We start from the raw sequence: 20,683 nt of genomic DNA on the forward strand, positions 1-20,683 counted from the left end.
AATCTATAGACTGCTTTTGGCAAGATTGCCATTTTTATTATGTTGATCCTACCAATCCAAGAGCATGGGAGATCTTTCCATTTTCTGGTATCTTCTTTGATTTCTTTCTTCAAAGACACAAAGTTCTTGATATACAGGTCGTTCACTTCCTTGGTTAACATTATCCCCAGATATTTGATGCTGTTTTTGGCTATTGTAAAAGGTGATGTTTCTCTGATTTCTTTCTCAGTCACTTCATCTTCTGTATATAATAGGGCCACTGATTTTTTTGAGTTTACCTTGTATCCTGCCACATTGCTGAAGGTGTTTATCAGCTCTAGGAGTAACCTTGCGGAGTTTTTTGGGTCACTTATGTAAACTATCATATCATCTGCAAATACTGAAAGTTTGACTTCTTCTTTTCCTATTTGTATCCCCTTTATCTCCTTTTGTTGTCTTATTGCTGTAGCTAGAACTTCAAGTACAATATTGAAGAGATATGGAGAGAGTGGACAGCCTTGTCTTGTTCCTGATTTTAGAGGAATTGCTTTGAGTTTCTCTCCATTTAGTTTGATGTTAGCTGTTGGTCTACTGTATATTGCTTTTATTATATTCAGGTACGTTCCTGCTATCCCTGATCTCTCTAGGACCTTTATCATGAAGGGGTGCTGGATTTTGTCAAAGGCTTTTTCAGCATCTAGTGAGATGATCATGTGGTTTTTCTTTCGCAGATTGTTAATATGGTGGATTACATTGATAGATTTTCGTATGTTGAACCATCCCTGCATTCCTGGAATGAAGCCTACTTGATCATGGTGGATGATTTTTCTGATGTGTTCTTGAATCCGGTTTGCAAGTATTTTATTGAGTATTTTTGCATCAATGTTCATGAGGGAAATTGGTCTATAGTTCTCTTTCTTAGTTGTGTCTTTGTGTGGCTTGGGTATCAAGGTAATTGTAGCCTCGTAGAAAGAGTTTGGCAGTGAGCCTCCTGCTTCTATTGTGTGGAATACTTTGACGAGTATTGGAATGAGCTCTTCTTTGAATTTCTGGTAGAATTCTGCACTGAAGCCATCTGGGCCTGGGCTTTTTTTGTTTGGGAGACTTTTGATGACTGCTTCTATTTCATTAGGGGTTATAGGTCTGTTTAGATTATTTTATCTGTTCTTGATTTAGTTTTGGCAAGTGATATCTATCCAGGAAATTGTCCATTTCCTTTAAATTTTCAAATTTTGTGGAGTACAGATTTTCAAAGTATGCCCTGATGATTCTCTTGATTTCCTCAGAGTCCGTTGTTATGTCCCCTTTCTCATCCCTGATTTTGTTAATTAGCATGGTCTCTCTCTGTCTTTTGGTTAGTTTGGACAGAGGTTTGTCTATTTTGTTGATTTTCTCGAAGAACCAACTCTTTGTTTCATTGATTCTTCTCAGTGTTTTCCTGGTTTCTACTTGATTGATTTCAGCCCTCAATTTGATTATTTCCTGGCGTCTGCTCCTCCTGGGGGAGTTTGCTTCTTTTTGTTCTAGAACATTCAGCTGTGCTATTAATTCTCTAGTATGACTGTTCTCCAGTTTTTTCATGTGGGCACTTAGTGCTATAAACTTTCCTCTCAGCACTGCTTTCAAAGTGTCCCATAAGTTTGTGTATGTTGTGTCTTCATTCTCATTGTAATCGAGGAAGTCTTTAATTTCTTTTTTTATTTGTTCCTTTACCCAGGGATGGTGCAATTGTGCATTGTTCAATCTCCATGAGTTTGTAGGGTTTCTGCGATTTGTGTTATTGTTGAATTCTAATGTTAATGCATGGTGGTCTGATAAGATGCAGGGGGTTATTCCAATTTTTTTGTATCTGTGGAGATTTGCTATGTTTCCTATTATGTGGTCAATTTTAGAGAAGGTTCCATGTGGTGCCGAGAAGAAGGTATATCCCTTTGTATTTGGGTGGAGTGTTCTATAGATGTCTGTGTAAACCCAGTTGGGTCATAACTTCTATTAATTCTTTTGTTTCTTTGTTAAGTTTCTGTCTGGAGGTCCTGTCTAGCGGTGAGAGCGGAGTGTTGAAGTCTCCTACTATTAGTGTGTGAGATTTTATGTGCATTTTGAGCTTTAGTAATGTTTCTTTCACAAATGTAGGTGCCTTTGTATTTGGGGCGTAGATGTTTAAAATCGAGACTTCGTCTTGATGTATTTTTCCTTTGATGAATATGAAGTGCCCTTCTTCATCTCTTTTGATTGATTTTAATTTGAAGTCTAATTTGTTAGATATTAGGATTGCTACGCCCGCTTGTTTCTTGGGGCCGTTTGATTGGAAGATCTTTTCCCAGCCCTTTACTCTGAGATAACGTCTGTCTTTGGTGTTGAGATGTGTTTCTTGTATGCAGCAGAAGGAAGGGTTCTGTCTTCGTATCCATTCTGCTAGTCTGTGTCTTTTTATAGGCAAGTTGAGGCCGTTGACATTGAGGGATATTAATGACCATTGATTGGTGATCCTTGTTTGCGCTTGATTTATTGTTAGTGAAGTTATTTTGTGTAGTTTCTCCTCCCTTTTTCTTTTGGTGTTTTGTAAAGTATGATTATATATTGCCTGTGTCTTTGTGAATGTAGTTATCTTCCTTGGCTCTAGGTTTTCCTTCTAGCATTTTCTGTAGAGCTGGATTCATGGATACGTATTGTTTAAATCTGGCTTTGTCATGGAATATTTTGTTTTCTCCATCTATGGTAATTGAGAGCTTTGCTGGATATAGTAGTCTGGGCTGGCATCCTTGTTCCCTTAGCGTTTGTAGGACATCTGACCAGGATCTTCTGGTTTTCATCGTTTCCATTGAGAAGTCAGGTGTAATTCGGATAGGTCTGCCTTTATATGTTACTTGGCCTTTTTCTTTAGCTGCTCTTAATATTTTCTCTTTACTCTGTAGGTTTGATGTTTTGATTATTATATGGCGAGGTGACTTCTTTTTCTGGTCAAGCCTATTTGGTGTTCTGTAAGATTCTTGTACTTTCATAGGCATATCTTTCTTTAGGTTAGGGAAGTTTTCTTCTATGATTTTGTTGAATATGTTTTCTGTACCTTTAAGTTGAATTTCCTTACCTTCTTCTATACCTATTATTCTCAGGTTTGGCTTCTTCACGGTGTCCCATATTTCCTGGATATTTTGTGTTAAGGATTTGTTGGTTTTGAGATTTTCTTTGGTTGACGATGCTATGTCCTCTAATGAGTCTTCAACACCTGAGATTCTCTCTTCTATCTCTTGTATTCTATTGGTGATGCTTGCATCTGTAGTTCCAGACTGTTTACTGAGCTTTTCTATTTCCAGCATCCCTTCATTCTGTGTTTTCTTTATCGTTTCTATTTCAGCTTTCAATCCTTCAACTGTTTGAGCTGTTTCCTTAATTTTCTTGGTTGTTTTTTCTTGGTGCTCTTTAGATTCTTCGAGAGATTTGTTTATTTCTTGAATTTTTCCCCCATTTCATGGATTTTTTGTTTGTTTCTCTTCTATTTCTTTAAGGGATTTCCTCGTTTCTTCTTTGAGGCTCTCCATCATCTTCATGAAATAATTTTTAAGGTCTGTCTCCTCTTCTTCATCTATGTAGTGCTTTTCGGGTCTTGCTGGTGTTGGATCCCTGGATTCTGGTGGGGTCATGTTGGTGTTTCTATTGCTGAGTGCTCTCTTATTCTGTCTTCTTCCCATCTCTTCTTCCAGTGGGTGCTGGTGGGGTCTTTCCATCTCCACTGGTCTCCTTCCTTACTGCAGCTGAAGCTGGGGTTGCTGAAGCTGGACTCGCTGGGGTTGGGATATAAAAATTATTGTATTAAATATTTCAATAAATGTAAGTGAGATCAGTGTTAAGAAAGGAAAGGGCATGGAGTTGAATGAGTGGGGAGTTGGGGGAGATCTGAGAGGAGACACATCTTCAAAATACTTCATTTGACAAAGCTTTTGAATATTTTCATATTATATTACATATTTTTTCTGTATTTTTCTTTTGCCTGAGAATTTTTGTGATATTTTTTATATACTGACATTTTAAAATTTTCCAGATAAACTTTTAAAATATTATTGGGTATTAAAAATAATATAAATACATAAAATATTATATGTTGTTTTTTGTGGGCCCATGTAAAATTTAGGTTAGTACTATTTCTGCATAGAATGAAATAGGGATTTCAATTGGTATTGCACTGAATCCATAAGTAGTTTTCGGGAATATGGTCATTTCCACAATATTAATTCTACAAATCCTTGAGCATGAGATGTCCTAACATCTTTATGGGGGAAGTCAATTACAATAACAAATACAGGAATTTGACAGAAATATCGATGTTAACTTGCTGTAGATGACACCTATGTATTTTTCTTTTTTTGTAACATGGTTCAGAGATAGCATCACTAGGGTATTGGGGAAAATATACTCTACGGGATTTTAGAGCTAAGGGTGTGAAAACTACTTAAATAGAAAAATGAGGATGGAATTGTGGAAATGAGAGAAGAGAGAGAAAAGTATGAATGAGAAGCGCAGTGCATGGTGTAGGGCATGAATGATACTAGAGAAAATATTTCACAGGAGTTCACCAAGGCTGTGATGGGGTGTTTTCTGCTCAGGAAACTGTCTCCAGGATGACCAGGGAGAATCTCAACTAAAACTCCTCTGCCTCATTTCTTCTGCTCACCCACTGCTTGCATCTCTGTACATTGGGCTGACATGTTCCAGCCTGCTGTTTTCTAGTGTCCATGTCCAACAGTGCCTCACTGGCTGCTACTTTTGTCCTTGACCAGTGCAAGCAAGATGCTGAAACAGTGCCTGCTTGACTGTTCCTGATGGAAACAAAAATTCCATACTGGCTTATTTCTTTTTCTGATAAAGGTTGAGTCCTTTTGGTCTTTACTGTGACTCCTGTCATTCACTGAATCTCACAGAGGCAGCTTTTAATCCATTATAATATCCAGAATGACTTGAACCATATATGTGCTTTTAAAATTTTATTCTTCCAATTTAAGTAAGAGAATTTTCTTACATACTATATGTAATTAGAGCATGTTGATTGACCAGTATGCATCTAAATGCTCACACATTTCATGTCAAAATATGCACACCCTCTGTTGTGGGTATTCATTACTAACATATCTCTAGGTTGAGTTTGGTGGTTTCTGAGATCCATTTAACCGTTACTTTTGAGTCTCAGATAAGGCACCATAGTGTGGTTCGTGGCAGTAGAAACCACTCATCTCTTAGCAGCCAGGTAGCAAAACTAGAGGTAGGATGAGTCAATTGTCCCAGTATGCCTTCCAATGGCCAGCCTCCAATCACTAACTTCCTCAACTTTTAAAAAATATTTTGTTTTTAGTTTTCATTATTGTAATCTGAATGTTGTGTGCAGGAGTCCATGGAGGCCAAAAGTGGCTGTTGGGTTTCCTGAAGCTGAAGGTCCAGGCAATTTTGATCCATGTAATGTGGGAGCCAAATTCAGAACCTCTGCAAGAGCACTCCATGCCGTCAGTACTGAGCCATTTCTCCAGCCCCAAGTTCGCTCCACTGAAAGGCTTCACCATGTCCCAGAAACACCACATGTTGAAGGTCATCACCACTAATGGGGCATGTGATGTCCACGCTACAGCGACATCTAATCAGTTGATTATTTACAGATACAAAAACTGGATTCATTAAAGATCCAACTCTATGAACAACATACTTAATAAAGTAGTAGGCAAACATCTGAATGTTAACGTGCCCACATCTGATTTTCCTCAGACTCCCCAGTCTGTATGCAGTGAAAGCTGTGGTCCTGGATACAGAAAATCCCTCCCAGAAGGAAAGGCAGTTTGTTGTTTTGTCTGCACTCCATGCCCAGAGAATGAGATTTCCAATGAGACAGGTATGTGTGATTTTTATGGAGAAATTCTCGACTTCTAATTAATGTCTTTTTTTGAGGCTTCTGGACATCTCGACTCAGATTCTCACATTTGCACTGCAAACACTTCACACACTAAGCGACTCCCCTCGTCAGAGACATTTGTTAATAAGAGAAAGAAAATTAAGTCAGTAAAGTGTAGTCGTGCACACCTTCTGCACCCAGGAGGCAGAGGCAGGCTGATCTCTGTGAGTTTACAACCAGACTGTTCTACATAGCAAGTTCCAGGACAGCCAGGGCTACACAGGGAGAACTGTTTCAAAAGTAATTTTAATAACAAATAAATTTCCTTCACACTGATGTTTTAGAATGCTATCACGGGGATAAGAGGGCTACAGCCTACATTCATCAGTGATGCCCTGTGTGTCTTCTGAGGTGGAGTGCAACATACAGGGTGTGACTAGCCCGTTTCACACTTACATTCTCACACTCTTTTTAACCAGGGTACACAAAAGGTGGTTAGCTGAACTTGTTTGAACCTGAAAGTAGTTGAAATTCCTCTCTGCTTCTTTATGTACTGAAAAGAGCTGGTTAGGGGCAAATGTTCCCCTATGGGGTATGTCTGAATATGAGCAAGGGGTGGCAGATCTTCAAAGATCACTGCTGGGAGAGGGAAGAAGAACAAACATGATCTGCCAGCTGCATTCCTGAAGCCCTCACACTCAACCCCTAGCTTAACACATAGGCTGTCCTAGACCCCACACCACCCAGAAGGGATTAATCCATTTTCAGAGGAAGCATCTTTCACCTCATTCTGTAAGTTGAAATTCTCCACAGTACAGAATTCTTAACAGGTTTATGCCAGAGGTGCACCCCAGAACCAAGACAGTCACATGAGTGATCACTCACTGACCTTTCCAGAAATAAGAAAAGGCAGGTGTTTCCGACCACAGAGAAGCTCAAACAATAGGACATATCTCAGCCAGCATCTCATACTGCAAATTGAGAATCTGCAGAGTAACACAGAGGCCTCTTCTTCTATATAAACCTGATTAATAGGTTTCAGGTGTCTTGTCTTTTGAGACTGTAGTCTGGAGTGGGTTAGCCTCTACTCCAATAGAGTGAGCTCTCCTGCAGCAATATTGTCACAATATGGGTGCTAGGTCCTAGGTCCTCTTTTGATGACCATTTCACTATGAAAGATCTCTGGGTTGCACCAGGCTGGAGTTTTCTTGTTGAATCCTGGAGCTTTCATGTAGCTATCCCTGTTAACATACATCCAGCCAATGCTGTTTCAGTTTTATCTATTTGGAAAGTATGAGAGGACTCTCTGCCTCTTTTTCACTATATTCCCTCTTTCTTGAGGTTCTTTGCACCATTAACAATGAAATAAAAGACACTCATCAATCACTGAATACTAATAGTTGATAAACATTATGGAAATTACAAGATTAATGATTAATGGAATCTAGTATTGCAAAGATAAGTAGAAATGGCAAACTATGACATAGTCCCAATTCATTTAGTATTGAAATTCCAAGTGATGCATGGTGGAACATAATGAAGACTCAGGGAATCAGAGGGCAAAGGTAGAAGAATGGTTTCAGACCAAGAGTTCAAAACCAGCATGGGCAACATGGTGAGACACGTCTTTGAAAATATTTTAAATGGCTTCACATACAAGCCATGGGGCAATGGCAATGTCAACAGATATACTAACTCAGAAGGGTGAATTTTCATGGAGACATGATAACGTTGTTCCTTAACATTTTGTTCCATGGTCTATATTGGAGATGGCTGAATACTTGTAAATCTAATATTTAATATCTTTTCAACAGGCCATAGGCTAAAGAAGAGAGAACATGGTTGGAGAAATGGCTCAGGAAGTAAAGTAATACCCATAAACGTGAGGACTTAAGTAGATTCCAAACAATCACATAAAAGGCCAGGTGTGGTGATGACCTGTGCCTGACAATCCAGCACTAGACAGACAGAAATAGGCAAATCCCTGGCCCTCCCTGACCAGCCAGCCTAGCCTAATAATCAGCAAGCCACAGAGAGATCACATTATAAAATAAGATAGATGATTCATAACGAATGCATCTGAGGCTGACCTCTGACTGCCACATGGACACACACAAGCATGCATGCACATCCATACACACACCTGCACAAACACAAATATGCATGTACACATATACACAGTCACACATTTACAATTAAAAATAGAAATAAAACACACATTACAATGACTCCAGGATTAAAAATACCACTTCTTAATTATGGTACACTGAAGATAAAATTATCTTCAGAAAGAAATCTATAAGCTAAAAAGTGTCCCCAAGGCATATTTGCTTTTACTGTGTTTAATAAAGAGAAGCTGAATTTCTACAAATCATTATACATCTATAATGAAACTTTGATTTGTAGAACTTCAGAGCCATTACAGGTTTAAAAAGAAATCTGGCACTAGGGAAATGTCCCGAGATCCACAAGGATGACACTAACTAATAATCTAAGCAATATTGGAGAGGCTACCTTAAATGTCCTTTCCCTATAATGAGATTGATGACTACCTTAAATGCCATCCTAGAGCCTTCATCAGAAGCAGAAACAGAGATCCACAGCTAAGCACTGAACTGAACTCCCAGAATTCAGTTGTAAAGATGGAGGAAGGATGAGCAAAGGGGTCAAGATTGTGCTGGGGAAACCCACAGAAACAACTGACCTGAGCAAGTGGGAGCTCATGGACCCCAGTCTGAAAGCTGGAGAACCTGCATAGGACTGAACCAGGCCCCCTGAAAGTAGGTGTCAGTGGAGAGGCCTGAGCAGTCTATGGGGCCTCTGACAGTGGAACCAGTATTATCCCTAGTGCACAAATGGACTTTGGGAGTCCATAACCCATGGAGTGATACTCTCTCAGCCTAGACACACAAGGGAGGGCCTAGGACCTGCCTCAAATGATGTGCCACACTTTGATGACCCCTATGGAAGGCCTCACCCTCCCTGAGGAGTGGTTGGGGTGAGACTGGTGGGTCGGGAGAGGGCATGGGAGGATGGGAGGCAGAGGGAACTGGGATTGATATGTAAAATAGGATTGTTTCTAAATTAAATAAAAATTTATTTTAAAAGTTTCATTTAAAACTGGAAAAATAAAAATTGAATACAACAAAAGTAAAGTAGAAGAGATTAACAAAGGAACATCTTAAGGAAAAGAGAAGATAATGAAAAATGAGAATACTAAAAATTAAATTTCAGGGGTGGAAAGATGAATCAGGGGTTAAGAGCACTGGCTGCTCTTCCAAAGGACCCAGGTGCAGTTCTCAGCTCCCATGTGGAGTCTCACAATTAGAAACTCTAGTTCTTGGGGGATCTGACTCCCTTTTCTGACTCTTACAGATACTGCACACATGTGGTGCACAAACACACATCCAGCAAAACACACAGACAACTTAAAACAAATTAAAACTTAAAAATTTTAAACTAAATATTAAACTGTTTAGAATTCTCATAACCATAAGGAGAAACACTGAAAAATATTAATACTGCAAATGGAGTCATTGAAATTTTAATAAAATGAAATATGATATAAATAAATTCACATTCACATACTTGAAATTCCAGGTGAATTGACAAGCAGAAAGCAAATAAAAATTAACAACTGCCCAACAATACACGATTGAATTTTCAAGAGCCCACTACCTAGGAAATGGAGCAATATCTCAGCGGTTAAGAACACTTGCTGCTCTTGCAGACCTGAGTTCAGTTCTCAGCACACACATCGAGTTGGTCACAACCATTCATAACTCCAACTCCAGGGTACCAAAGGCCACCTTCAATCATGCGCACAAGCCCACACACATACACACTTACACATAAGTAAGTGGGTCCTGGGAATCCAAACTCAAGACATCAGGCTTGAGCAGCAAGGCTGTTACCCAATCAATCAGCTTCCCAAGCCCAGGCATTATTTCATATGAAGGCAATATTGTGACCGAATTGAAGCTGTGTAGTAGAAGTAAGTAGGGAAGTTTCTGGAAAGGGGGTAAATGATACCAGAATCTTCAAAGCAACACACAATTGAATAAGGAGGAGAAAATGTGACTTTCTTCATGTCACCATGGAGGCAATGGGCAATAGTCACATTAACCCCACCTTGCATACTTTCATTTGATTATCTGAAGTAGCAAAGGAGGGCTACTAGGCTCACCTAGTCAAATGAGCGAGTGAAGTGGACAACAGAAAGATATTGACCATGAAATAACACTCATGTTTTCACCAGATGTGAATCAGTGTATGAAGTGTCTAGATCATCAATATGTCAACACAGAGCGAAACCACTGCCTCCAAAAGTCTATGACCTTCCTGGATTATGACGACCCCCTGGGGATAGGGCTGTCATGCACGGCCTTGTGTTTCTCTGCACTGTCAGCTCTGGTTCTTGGGATCTTTGTGAAGAAGCAAGACACTCCCATTGTAAAGGCAAATAACCGCACTCTTAGCTACATCCTGCTCCTCACCCTTCACTTCTGCTTTCTCTGCCCTTTTCTCTTCATTGGCCATCCCAACACAGCCACTTGCATCCTACAGCAGACCACATTTGGAGTGCTGTTCACTGTAGCCGTCTCCACTGTCTTGGCCAAAACTATTACTGTGGTTCTGGCTTATAAGGTCACTGCTCCCGGAAGAAGAATCAGGTGGTTGTTGGTAACACGGGCTCCTAACTTCATTGTTCCCATCTGCACCTTCATCCAAATTGTCCTGTGTGGGGTCTGGCTGGGGAACTCTCCCCCCTTCATTGACACAGACACACACTCTGAACAGGAACACATTATCGTCCTGTGCAACAACGGCTCGGTCACTGCTTTCTACTGCATGCTGGGATATCTGGGAGCTCTGGCCTTGGGAAGCTTCACTGTGGCTTTCCTGGCCAGGAACCTGCCTGACACCTTCAATGAAGCCAAGTTCCTGACCTTCAGCATGCTGGTGTTCTGCAGTGTCTGGGTCACCTTCCTGCCTGTCTACCACAGCACCAAAGGGAAGGTCATGGTGGCTGTGGAGGTCTTCTCCATCTTGGCCTCCAGTGCAGGGCTTCTAGGGTGCATCTTTGCCCCCAAGTGCTACATCATTTTGTTAAGACCAGAAAAGAACTCTATTCAGGGTCTCAGGGACAAAATACATTATAGGTACAAGTCTTAATACATTTTTAATTAATTTTTAACTTTTTACATGAAGGAAATTTCATTATTACATTTTCATATGTGAATTTTGTTCTTATCCATCCCCTGCACAAACTGATACCCTATCCCCTCTACTTCCTCCTGTTTCTTCCTTATCTTAAAACACTCCTCGTTTCTACATTCATACATGTGTTTCATTACCCCTTCCCTTTTCCACCTCCCTTACTTTCTCCCCTCTCTCAGCTACTTTCAGGTTGAGGAGAGAGACAGAAAATGCCAGCCCCCTGTGGTATTTATACACATGACTATGGGTTAAGTCACCAAATTTAAAATTTTCCAGTTCCAAAATTTTCCTGCTAAATGTCATGACTTTTATTCTTCCTTAAGGCTGAATTAATGCCACTGTGAATATGTTCCACATTTACTTTATCTGTTCATCCGCTGATGGGATTCTTCATGCTTCCTTTTCTCAGCTACTATGCAAGTACAGTAACAATCATATATGTGCAAATATCTTTTTAGGTGTCTTCTGGGTTTATATACCTAGCAGTGGTATGTTAGAACTATTGGTAATCCAAATTTAATTTTGTTAGTAACTTCTACACTCTTTCTAAAGTAGTTTTAAAATGTCCTACTAAACATGGAACACAACTCACAAAGGAAAAAAGATGAGGTGTGGGGTCAAATTTCTAAGGTTTTAGATTTTAGAGTCTAGCAAGGAGATTAGCAAACTTGTAGTGCTTAGTTTCCCCACAGTCTAAGCTGCTGCTGACACCTCTCTAAAATCCACAAGAGACAGAAACTAGCAGATGTGCAGGCTATAAAACAAAATACAACAAACATAAAAAGGAAGTCAATATAATTTCTCTAAGAGAGCATAATTCAACTGATCAACTCAGCATTCTGAAATAGATAAACTATCAGGTGGACATTTAAGAATTATTCTTGCAAAAAAAGTCAGTGACCTCAAAGAGGATACACTCAGATTAATTCAATGCATATCATCAATATTTCCAGAGAAACTCATTAATACAGAGGATAAAGGCAGCAAGACAGATGAAAAATAGGTCCTCATATGGTATTAGTGGGTGAATTCAATACCAAACTCTCATAAATAGATCATCCAAACTAAAAGTCACCAAAGATGCACCACAGTTAAACTATACCATAGGTCATGTGGACTTAGCATATACCTACAGAATATTCCATCTGATCAATATTAGCCATCATACTTGGCTATATACACTGTCTTTAGAGGGAATGATGCCACCCACAGTGGGCAGGTCTTCTCACTTCAATTAACCTAATTAAAACACTCCCTTATAGATATGCCTAGAGGCCCACCTCCCAGTTGATTATATCTCATCAAGCTGATAATGGAGGTTAATATCACAACTACTCATCCCATTTTAAGAATCCACCATTACTCTGTACTACAGATATTATTAAGATTGGTGTGTGTTTTAGGTTTATTGGTCCTGTTTTTTATTGCTGTTATGTACATTAAATAAAAAGTATTGGGTTTTACCACAGCCAAGCACTGAGCTAAGCTTCTGGAGTTCATTTCAACAGAGGAAGATGGAATAATATGAACTACAGTGGTCAAAGTAAGATTTGGAAAACCAAAGAGACAGATGACCCAAGCTAGTGGGAGTTCACAGACTGTGGAATGGCAGCTAGGGAACATGCATGGGACTGAATTAGGCCCTCTGAATGTGAGTGAGAGTTATGTGGCTTCATCAGTTGGAGGGGACCATGGCAGTAGGACCATTTTTAAAAGAATAAGCCAAACAGAGAAGGAAAATACAAAGGAAGTCAAGACCTGTATGTTATGCTGCTGTCTTTGAACTTTTTGATTGCTGACAAGCAAATGACAGTTGCTGGAAGACACAGAATTGTAAGGGGAATGCTGAATCTTTAAGAATGTCTTAACTTTAAAATGGAACTCAAAAAACATCTTGCTTTGGGGAAAAGATTGTGCTTTTCTTCCCACAAGAAACAAAAGGCTGTGAATTTGTTCAAGGTTTATAGAGATCAGATTTGATCAGGGAAGACCCCCCCCCAGAAAGCCTGGTTACAAACATAAAGAAATATGACAGATGCATATTTTACCTGCTCCAACAAAAAAAAACAAATCTTTGGTTGGCCTGTGTACATGCACAGTCCTTACTTGTGTAAATGCAGATGTGTGTTCCTTTTGAAAGTTTGTGTTTTCAGAGCAAGGGGGCCAGACTCCAATGAAAATGGGTGGCCCAGGTGATCCAGCCTCTCAGAAAGTCTCTGTTGCAGTTCTGCATCCAGAACAGCTTCAAGGTTACTGGCTGAGATGGTCCAACTTCACAGACTATTCCAGCTGGAACTTGACCATTATCCTAATTTTTCAGGGTGCCCCCAAAATGCCAGCACCCCCAGACAACATAAAGCAGCCTAGAGAAAACAACACTAACATTCCCAATAGGTGGCTTTGGTGTTTGGGGCATTTGTTGGGTTATAGATGCATGTTATCAATTAGGAGGTTGCTTACAAATTGCTACAGTTCATGGTCAGACAGAAAACTAAATAAAGGAGATTAGATTCAGGGATCTCTTTCTGAAGGGAAAGGCACAGATATAGTACAGATATGATGGAATAAAATGTGGATTTTGAGTCTACTTTTGAACAAACACTGTCTCAAACATTTTACATTGGTATGTAGTTTTATATATTGATACAAATTTAAGATTATTTTTGTTCTACCAAATTACATTTCTACTCTTGTTTGAGGTATTGTTCTTATGCAGCTCCTTTAAAAATGTAATGTATAACTAAGAAATGCAGGTTAGTGGTTTGTCATCTATACTATTCAAACTTGTAGTTCTATTAGGTATATTTTCAAGGTTAAACCAATAGAGATAGATATTCTTCAAATACTTCAAAGACCTATAGAATATGGCATTTAAGATGTTTAATAACCTGGGGCTTTTCATAACAGTGAGACACGTCTGCTCCTGGCAGCACCAATTTACTTCAGAGAAGATGATGGGAATCAAAGAAATTCCTTATGAAGTTTGCTTTCATTGTGGCAAGGTTAACCACTGGGAAAAGAAACTGTTCTTTCCCTGAGTGCTGACAACATAGTGTTCAAACTGAACACAAAGGAAAAGACTATTGAACTTTGCCAAGGTAAAGCAGGACAGTCCCTCAAAATTCAAATAAAAGTCTTCCAGTACAAACTGGGCAAACAGAACACAAAGGAAAAATTTCCAAGGTAAGACAGGGCAGTACTTAAAAGGCCTGCTTCATCGAAAGTCTGCCAGATATCCTAGGCCTGTAGGGTGAAGATGGATGCTCCAACATTGCAAAAGAATCCTAGGTGACTGTCCAGGCAGCCAGATGTCTGTCATTTCTATATATTTAGAAGCAAGTTGTACTGCACTTCCTGTTTACTCAGGTAATATTTTATCCTTATGGGGTCTTTGACAGAATTGAAAACAGTTATAATTTTCCTTAATTATGATAGAAGGTAAATCAGTACAAATTTTTGGACTCATCAAGAGAAGATAGATAATGAAGTATTTTCTCGAAAGTTGCCAAATACAAAAGGAATGAACATTGTAAATGTAATTCTTACCTGATAACTATCCTTATCTTACACTTTCGTTTATTAAAGTTAATAGTTTTCCTTTCTATTTCGATAGTACCTGATAAATTTTCCTATTGTATATAGCTTTATTATGTTAGAGTTAAAAAATTTCCTTTTTATTTAGACAAACAGGGAAGAAATGTAAAGAATCTTTTTGTACGTTGTTAATATGTGTCACTCTGGTTTAATAAAATGCTGAACAGCCAATAGCTAGGCAGGGTTCTCAGGACATGGAGAACACTGGGAAGAGGAAGGGCAGAGTCATGAGGAGATGCCAGAGATGCAGAGCAATCAGCATGAGCTTCACAAAATGAAGGTGAGTGAGCCACATAAAAGAATGTAGATTAAAAGACACAGGCTAATTCAAGTTATAAGAACTAGTTAGACACAAACCTAAGCTATCAGTCAAGCTTTCATAAGACTCTGTGTCATGATTTGGGAGCTCCCTGGAAGAACAGAGAAAGATTCACTACAAAACTATGATCTTCGGGCTTTAGCATCCACAGTACTGTGATTTCTGGCTTGTGACCATACCCCATTTACATCCCTCAGGTTCTCTTGGAGCTGTTTCTCTTCAATATCCCTCTTCCTTCCTTCCTTCCTTCTCAAATGGCCCTGCCTATTCCTTTACTTTTTTCCTTATTCTTCTTTTCTTGTCTTTACACATTGACTCCTGTTTCTTTCCTTCTGTTGCCTTGTCTTGCTGGCTCTTTCACAAGTCTCTATGCAGTCTCTGCCTATGTTGCTTGACTTTTGATGCACTTGAACTGCTACAGAAGCTACATTTCTCTTCCTTTCTGCCATGTTCTCAAGAAAACAAAATCCATGTATCATCTCAACATCCTGCTCTGCATCCAGAGCTGGCCCTCATTCTTTCGCATTTCCCCACCTTTATTTTGAGCTGTTCCTATCTCTCAGATTTTTGTCCAGTTTTCTCTTCTGGGTACCTGTTCATCGACACTCCCTCCTATTGCTTGATTTGAGACTGGGTCCTGCTTTGTATCCCAGGCTTGTATGTTTTTCCAGTCTGTTGGCTTCTTCCTCCGTGGTGTTCGATGATAGTCATGAGTTGCCATGCTAGGCTCGGCTCTTTGTCTCCAGAGCATTTATTTTTGGATATCCCGTGAGGTGGACCTCTTCTCTGCATTGTCTCTGCTTGTCTCTCTTACATGACACTTAGTCCCTCTGGCATACTCCCAAGGACAGAATGATCTGACCAGGAATAGAACCCGTGGCTTTGATTTCTGAGTTTAATGACACTGGTCACCTAGCCTCCATCTTGGAGAAGGTTGTTTTCCTATAGCACATCTAAAGACAGTGACCTCACACTGACCCTTGGGTCTCCACTGTCCAGAGAGTATAAAGACCCCAGAGTAGGGCTTTAAGCAAGGAACTTCAAGGACATGCTTGGGTTTCTGCTGTACCTTCTGACTTGGATCAGGAATGGTGTGTAACCTCAGATAGAGGATCTGGATCTAAGCACAATAACTTCTTTCCTGTAAGCAGGGCTCTTAGCTAATACCAACATCCTGGGGAGTTACTCTGGAGGAGAACATGATGCCATGTGGGTAGGAATGGACATAAATCCTGACATGGCGGGAGGAATCCTGTCAACAGAGTAATGGAAAGGAAGAGCTGGGAAGGGAACCAAAGCTCTCAGGCAGAGAATTCATCTCTGTTGAAGTTTTATTGATCCTTGGAGTCAGGCTACAGCCTGATGGTGATTCTGGACAGATGCAGAGTCTACTGCTCCTCCAGGCTCCGTCCAGTTGCTCAAAGGGATAAAGGGATAGGAGGGACGTACAGGAAACAGATCATCAGTCCTCTTCCTACCTTGGGGAGGGCCTCCCTGTCTCCCAAGGTCACCACCCCAGCATCTGGAAAACCACAATGCTGAAAGCAACCCCTCAATGTCAGTTGTAGGTGGCCTGGGTGTGCCCACTGGTCAGGTGTCCAGCTGCCAGGCTCTGTGAGCCGTTGGCAATGGCTTGGCCAGACCCTTGAGCCATTCTGTTCTTCAGCTGAGGAACTCCAGGAACTGCCCCATCATCACTGGAGTCTGATTCTTCTGCATCCCTATGAATGTCCTTTGATATCTGTGAAAACAGATGGTTCCAGAGCTCAGAACAGAGCAAAGAACACTGAGCCAAGAAGGGACATTGGGAGCTGACCCTGCCAGGCCTCCATACCTGACCCTTCCTCGGGAAACTGCAGACCATGCCCAGGATGAGACAGAACCAATACACATGAAGAATCTGCAGCATCACCAGGAGAACATTAAAGTAATAGTAGCCGATGAAGGGGCCTGAGTTCATGATGGAGTCAAACAGAGTGGAGTAGATGACCCTAAGGCAGGAAGCAAGAAGGAGTTTCACCAATCTGTGTGGCTCCACATTCTAGGAACTTGCATGGGCCATCTCTGCTCCTGAAACTCCCTAGTGCCACATCCTGAGATGGTATCTCTCTTGACCTGCTTATACTAAGTCAGTGGAACACACAAGTTTGCCAACTGGCATTTCTGTACCACAAACTCCAAGGCAGTACCTAGTGTCCTACTGGCCCTGCTAGGTGACACTTTCTGATTACTGATCTGTCTCTAGATACAAAATAACTCTCCACATCAACCTGAGACCAACCTACTTATCTTTCAGAGCCACCAGATGGCAGTCAAGAGATAATGTGCCTGAACCCACTTTCCTGCACCTCCACCATCTGGCCCAAGCTCTGCCCATACCAGCTCTTTGCAAGGTCACAGCTTTGTTTCCAACACACAACCTTTACCATCAAATCCAACCCTGCTGTTTTTTCATACACAAAAAAGAAAAATCCAAACACACCCTTGATCAGTCTTTGTCCCTGGCTACTTCACCCCCCCCATTTGAGACTCTTATGACTTCTAGGAGCCCAAATGCCCACCCCTCTTGTGCCCTACTTCTTCCTCTTCCTCTACACTCATCTCCCTTCCTCCACCTCTCCTTCCTCCCTCCTCCTACTGCTCCTCTTCTTCACCAAGTCCCGCTTCCTTCTTTCCTTCCATCTTTCTCTTCCTCCTTCCTCATCCTTTTTCACCACCTTTCCCTCCATCTTCTCCATGTTCTTTCTTTCTTTCCCCTTCCTTCTCTCTCTTCCCTTTGACTCCCTCTCCTCTAGGAGATCTTTACCACTGAACTTCACAACAGCTCTAGCCTTCCCCTCTCATAACTTTTCCATCAGTCTCCAACAAAAGTCAGAGAACTCTAGGAATTGGCTTTTATCCACACCTTAGCCACAGATGATACTGCCCAGCCTCCTGCAGCAAATCCATACCACAAGCTGGCAGTTCCAGCGTTTACACCCCATCCTTTCCAGAAAACCCAGCCCACCATGCCATCTACTTCCCTTATGTCTACAAAGGAGCACAAGCCCCTCAAAACCAGCATGAAGCAGCTGGGCTCCTGATGCCTCCTGAAGTTTCTCCTAGCCCTATGGTGTCTCTTTCTGGTTTTCTCTCACCTGCTCTGATCCACCTGCCCCAGGTTCCCACCATCTGCCCTCAGCCCTCCATGGCTCCCACCTCCCTTCAGATAACATCCCATAGGGTCCTTTATGACTTCCCCTGGTGACCTACCTGCATTCACCTTATCCTTCTCTGTGTTCCAACCACATGAACTCATTTCCTTTCTCCCAACACTGGAACACAGTCTAGCCTCAGAGAATATGCTGAAGAGAGCGTTGCACACTCGCCGAAAGAGGGTATAGCTGAACATCTTACAAGCCTGGGGAGAGCAGCAAAGAGAAACAGCCTTAGGACCAAGAATCTACGGAAAGCGGTAGATCAGACGAGGGGGGTCCTCTACTTGGGGACAAGACGCTATGGGGTGAGGCCAAGTGAACTGTGGTAAGACCTTATCTCCAGCACTACCTAAGAACGGCAAAGAATGTGAGAGGAGCAGAGACAAGACAGAGACAGAACAGCCCATCTCCAGGGAGACTAAGGCATGATGCCTCTAGTCCCTGAAAGGCTGAGAGGGGCAGGGTCTTACATGCAAATGAGTCAGACAGGGATGGGGATTTCCTGTCCCAGAGAGACCAAGACTCCTTATATCATAGGGTAACTAAAGAGGGAAGGACGGGAGTGGAGCATTAGAGGAAGTCATATCAGATAGCCCAATTGTGGCAGGACCTCCTCTGATCCCATTTCCACCATGTAGTCAGAGCAAATAAGCAGCAGAAATACTACGGAGCCAATGTGCAGCAAGTTGGAGCTGTAGGAGAAGGCTATCAGCCCCACGGCCACAAAGTGGTGCACCACCTGCTCCTTGAAGTCCTGCAAAAGACAGGGGGTCACCCCTGGGACAAGTCTGCATGGCCAGAGGGCCACATGCCTGGAAGCAAGCCTCTTCAGGAGGTCCATAAGGCTGCTGGACCCCATATATTCTGACAGGTATCAAGGGCATCTCGGGGTACAATGTCAAGGCCAATTCATCCTGCTTCAGCCCCTCCCCAGAGATTAGGAAGCATCTCTCCCATGATGCCCACATACCCAGGTGGATGTGGCTCATAACTCACCTTGTGTTTGATGTCAAAGGGCAAAGTGGTTGGCAGTGAAATGTAGAAGCCCAGGTCGAGGAGGTACCACCACTATAGAGCCACATTCAGGGTCTACAGCAGGTTAAGGACAGATTAGCTATGACGTGTGGAGGCTCCTAACTGGAAAACACAGGGAAGGGGATTCGCCCAGATTGGTTGCCCAAAACCTGGACAGGTGAGTAACAGGAAGTGAGCAAAGCATGCACTCCCCATCGCTGGAGGTCACTCAGAGCAGTGGTCTGGGGGAGGTCCTGGTCTTATTTTCCTCCCTTTACAGAAGAATCAGAAACAGAATTGGGAGTGCAGTGTCCTCACATTACAAAGGCAGAGAACAGGATCTCATGGCACAGAGAAGCCCCAAGAGGTGGGCCTTAGCAGTCCAGAAAGTTGAAGCAAAGCTTCAAGTCCCAGGAGACCAGACGAAACTAAGCATCATACCCAAAGGAGTTTAGGGGACAGGGAAGGTGGTTATTATCCCTTGGAAGTTGGAAAGGACTCATCTGCCTGGGACACTGAAGAATGATCAGGCCTCAAGTTCCAGGGAGGTTGGGAGAGTCAGGGCCTCAAGTACCAAGAATGCTAGAAAGAATGGGCCCTCAGCACCCAGGAATGATGTGAAAGGCCAGACCTTATCACTCTGTTAGGAAGGAGGGGAGGAGCCTCATCATCCAAGCTGCTAAGTAGGGCTGGGCCTCATCATACATGCAGGTAGTGGGGTTGGGTCTCTTTTTCCTGTGACCACAAGAGCTAAGATTCTCCACAGCCCACTTGCCACTCACCTGTTGTGGGTAATCTTCCAAGCACAATGCCAGTGTCCAAAATCATGGCTCCTATGAAAAACAAAGGATCTCAAGCTCTCCAAAGAAAAAAGCCAGACTCCTCACCTGGATCTGAACACCCCAATACCAGAGCTTCCACTGACTCCACTCTGCCCTTTTATATTTCTCAAGCAAGGGTCTCACTACGTAGCTCACGTTGACCTCAAATTCATGATCCTTCTGCCCACAACTCCTGACTGCTAAGTCTGACACTGGTTTTTACTGTGAAGTTGACATAGCTGTCAAAGAATTCCACTTAGCAAGGTGAAGTCATTGACTCTGGGCAGCAGGGATGTCTGTGGAGATGACACAGATCTGAAAGAGTTTGCAGCAAATACAGCTCAGTTTACACCTGAAACCCCTACAAGGCATTCTGTATCTGAGCTTTGTATTCCAGAGATCTGTGGCAAAGGGTGTTGCAAAAATACAATTCATTTTGAGTCCATTGTTCTCTGTAATTATTTTGGTTACCTCCAAGGTACACTTAGAAGGAAGACTAATGCACTTTTACAATGACTCTAATAGGTGTTTTTGAAGAGGAGAGCACTTTTTTAAAAAGAACACTTTTTATTATCATTTGGTCCACAAATAAGAGTTTTACAAGAAAAGTAGTAAATAGAAAGGAAAAACACCTTTTCCTTCTATCTATCTTAGATTCCTTGTTGGA

At 41.6% G+C, this 20,683-nt stretch overlaps 1 protein-coding gene and 1 pseudogene across 1 annotated transcript in view; one reads left to right on the top strand and one right to left on the bottom strand.

The window, feature by feature from the left end:
- Window positions 1-11,026, top strand: part of LOC121134042 (vomeronasal type-2 receptor 116-like) — a 32,501-nt gene extending 21,475 nt beyond the window's left edge. The window contains exons 5-6 of the mRNA XM_040731617.1: window positions 5,728-5,851; window positions 10,110-11,026. Coding sequence (XP_040587551.1) covers window positions 5,728-5,851; window positions 10,110-11,026 — 1,041 coding nt within the window. The remainder of the gene's footprint in view (window positions 1-5,727; window positions 5,852-10,109) is intronic.
- A 5,300-nt stretch (window positions 11,027-16,326) lies between these two features.
- LOC101827461 lies at window positions 16,327-20,016 on the bottom strand (annotated as a pseudogene).
- Window positions 20,017-20,683: the final 667 nt, after the last annotated feature.

This window comes from Mesocricetus auratus, unplaced genomic scaffold (genome assembly GCF_017639785.1).
Source record: "Mesocricetus auratus isolate SY011 unplaced genomic scaffold, BCM_Maur_2.0 Super-Scaffold_100025, whole genome shotgun sequence".
In the NCBI taxonomy this organism is placed as follows: Eukaryota; Metazoa; Chordata; class Mammalia; order Rodentia; family Cricetidae; genus Mesocricetus; species Mesocricetus auratus.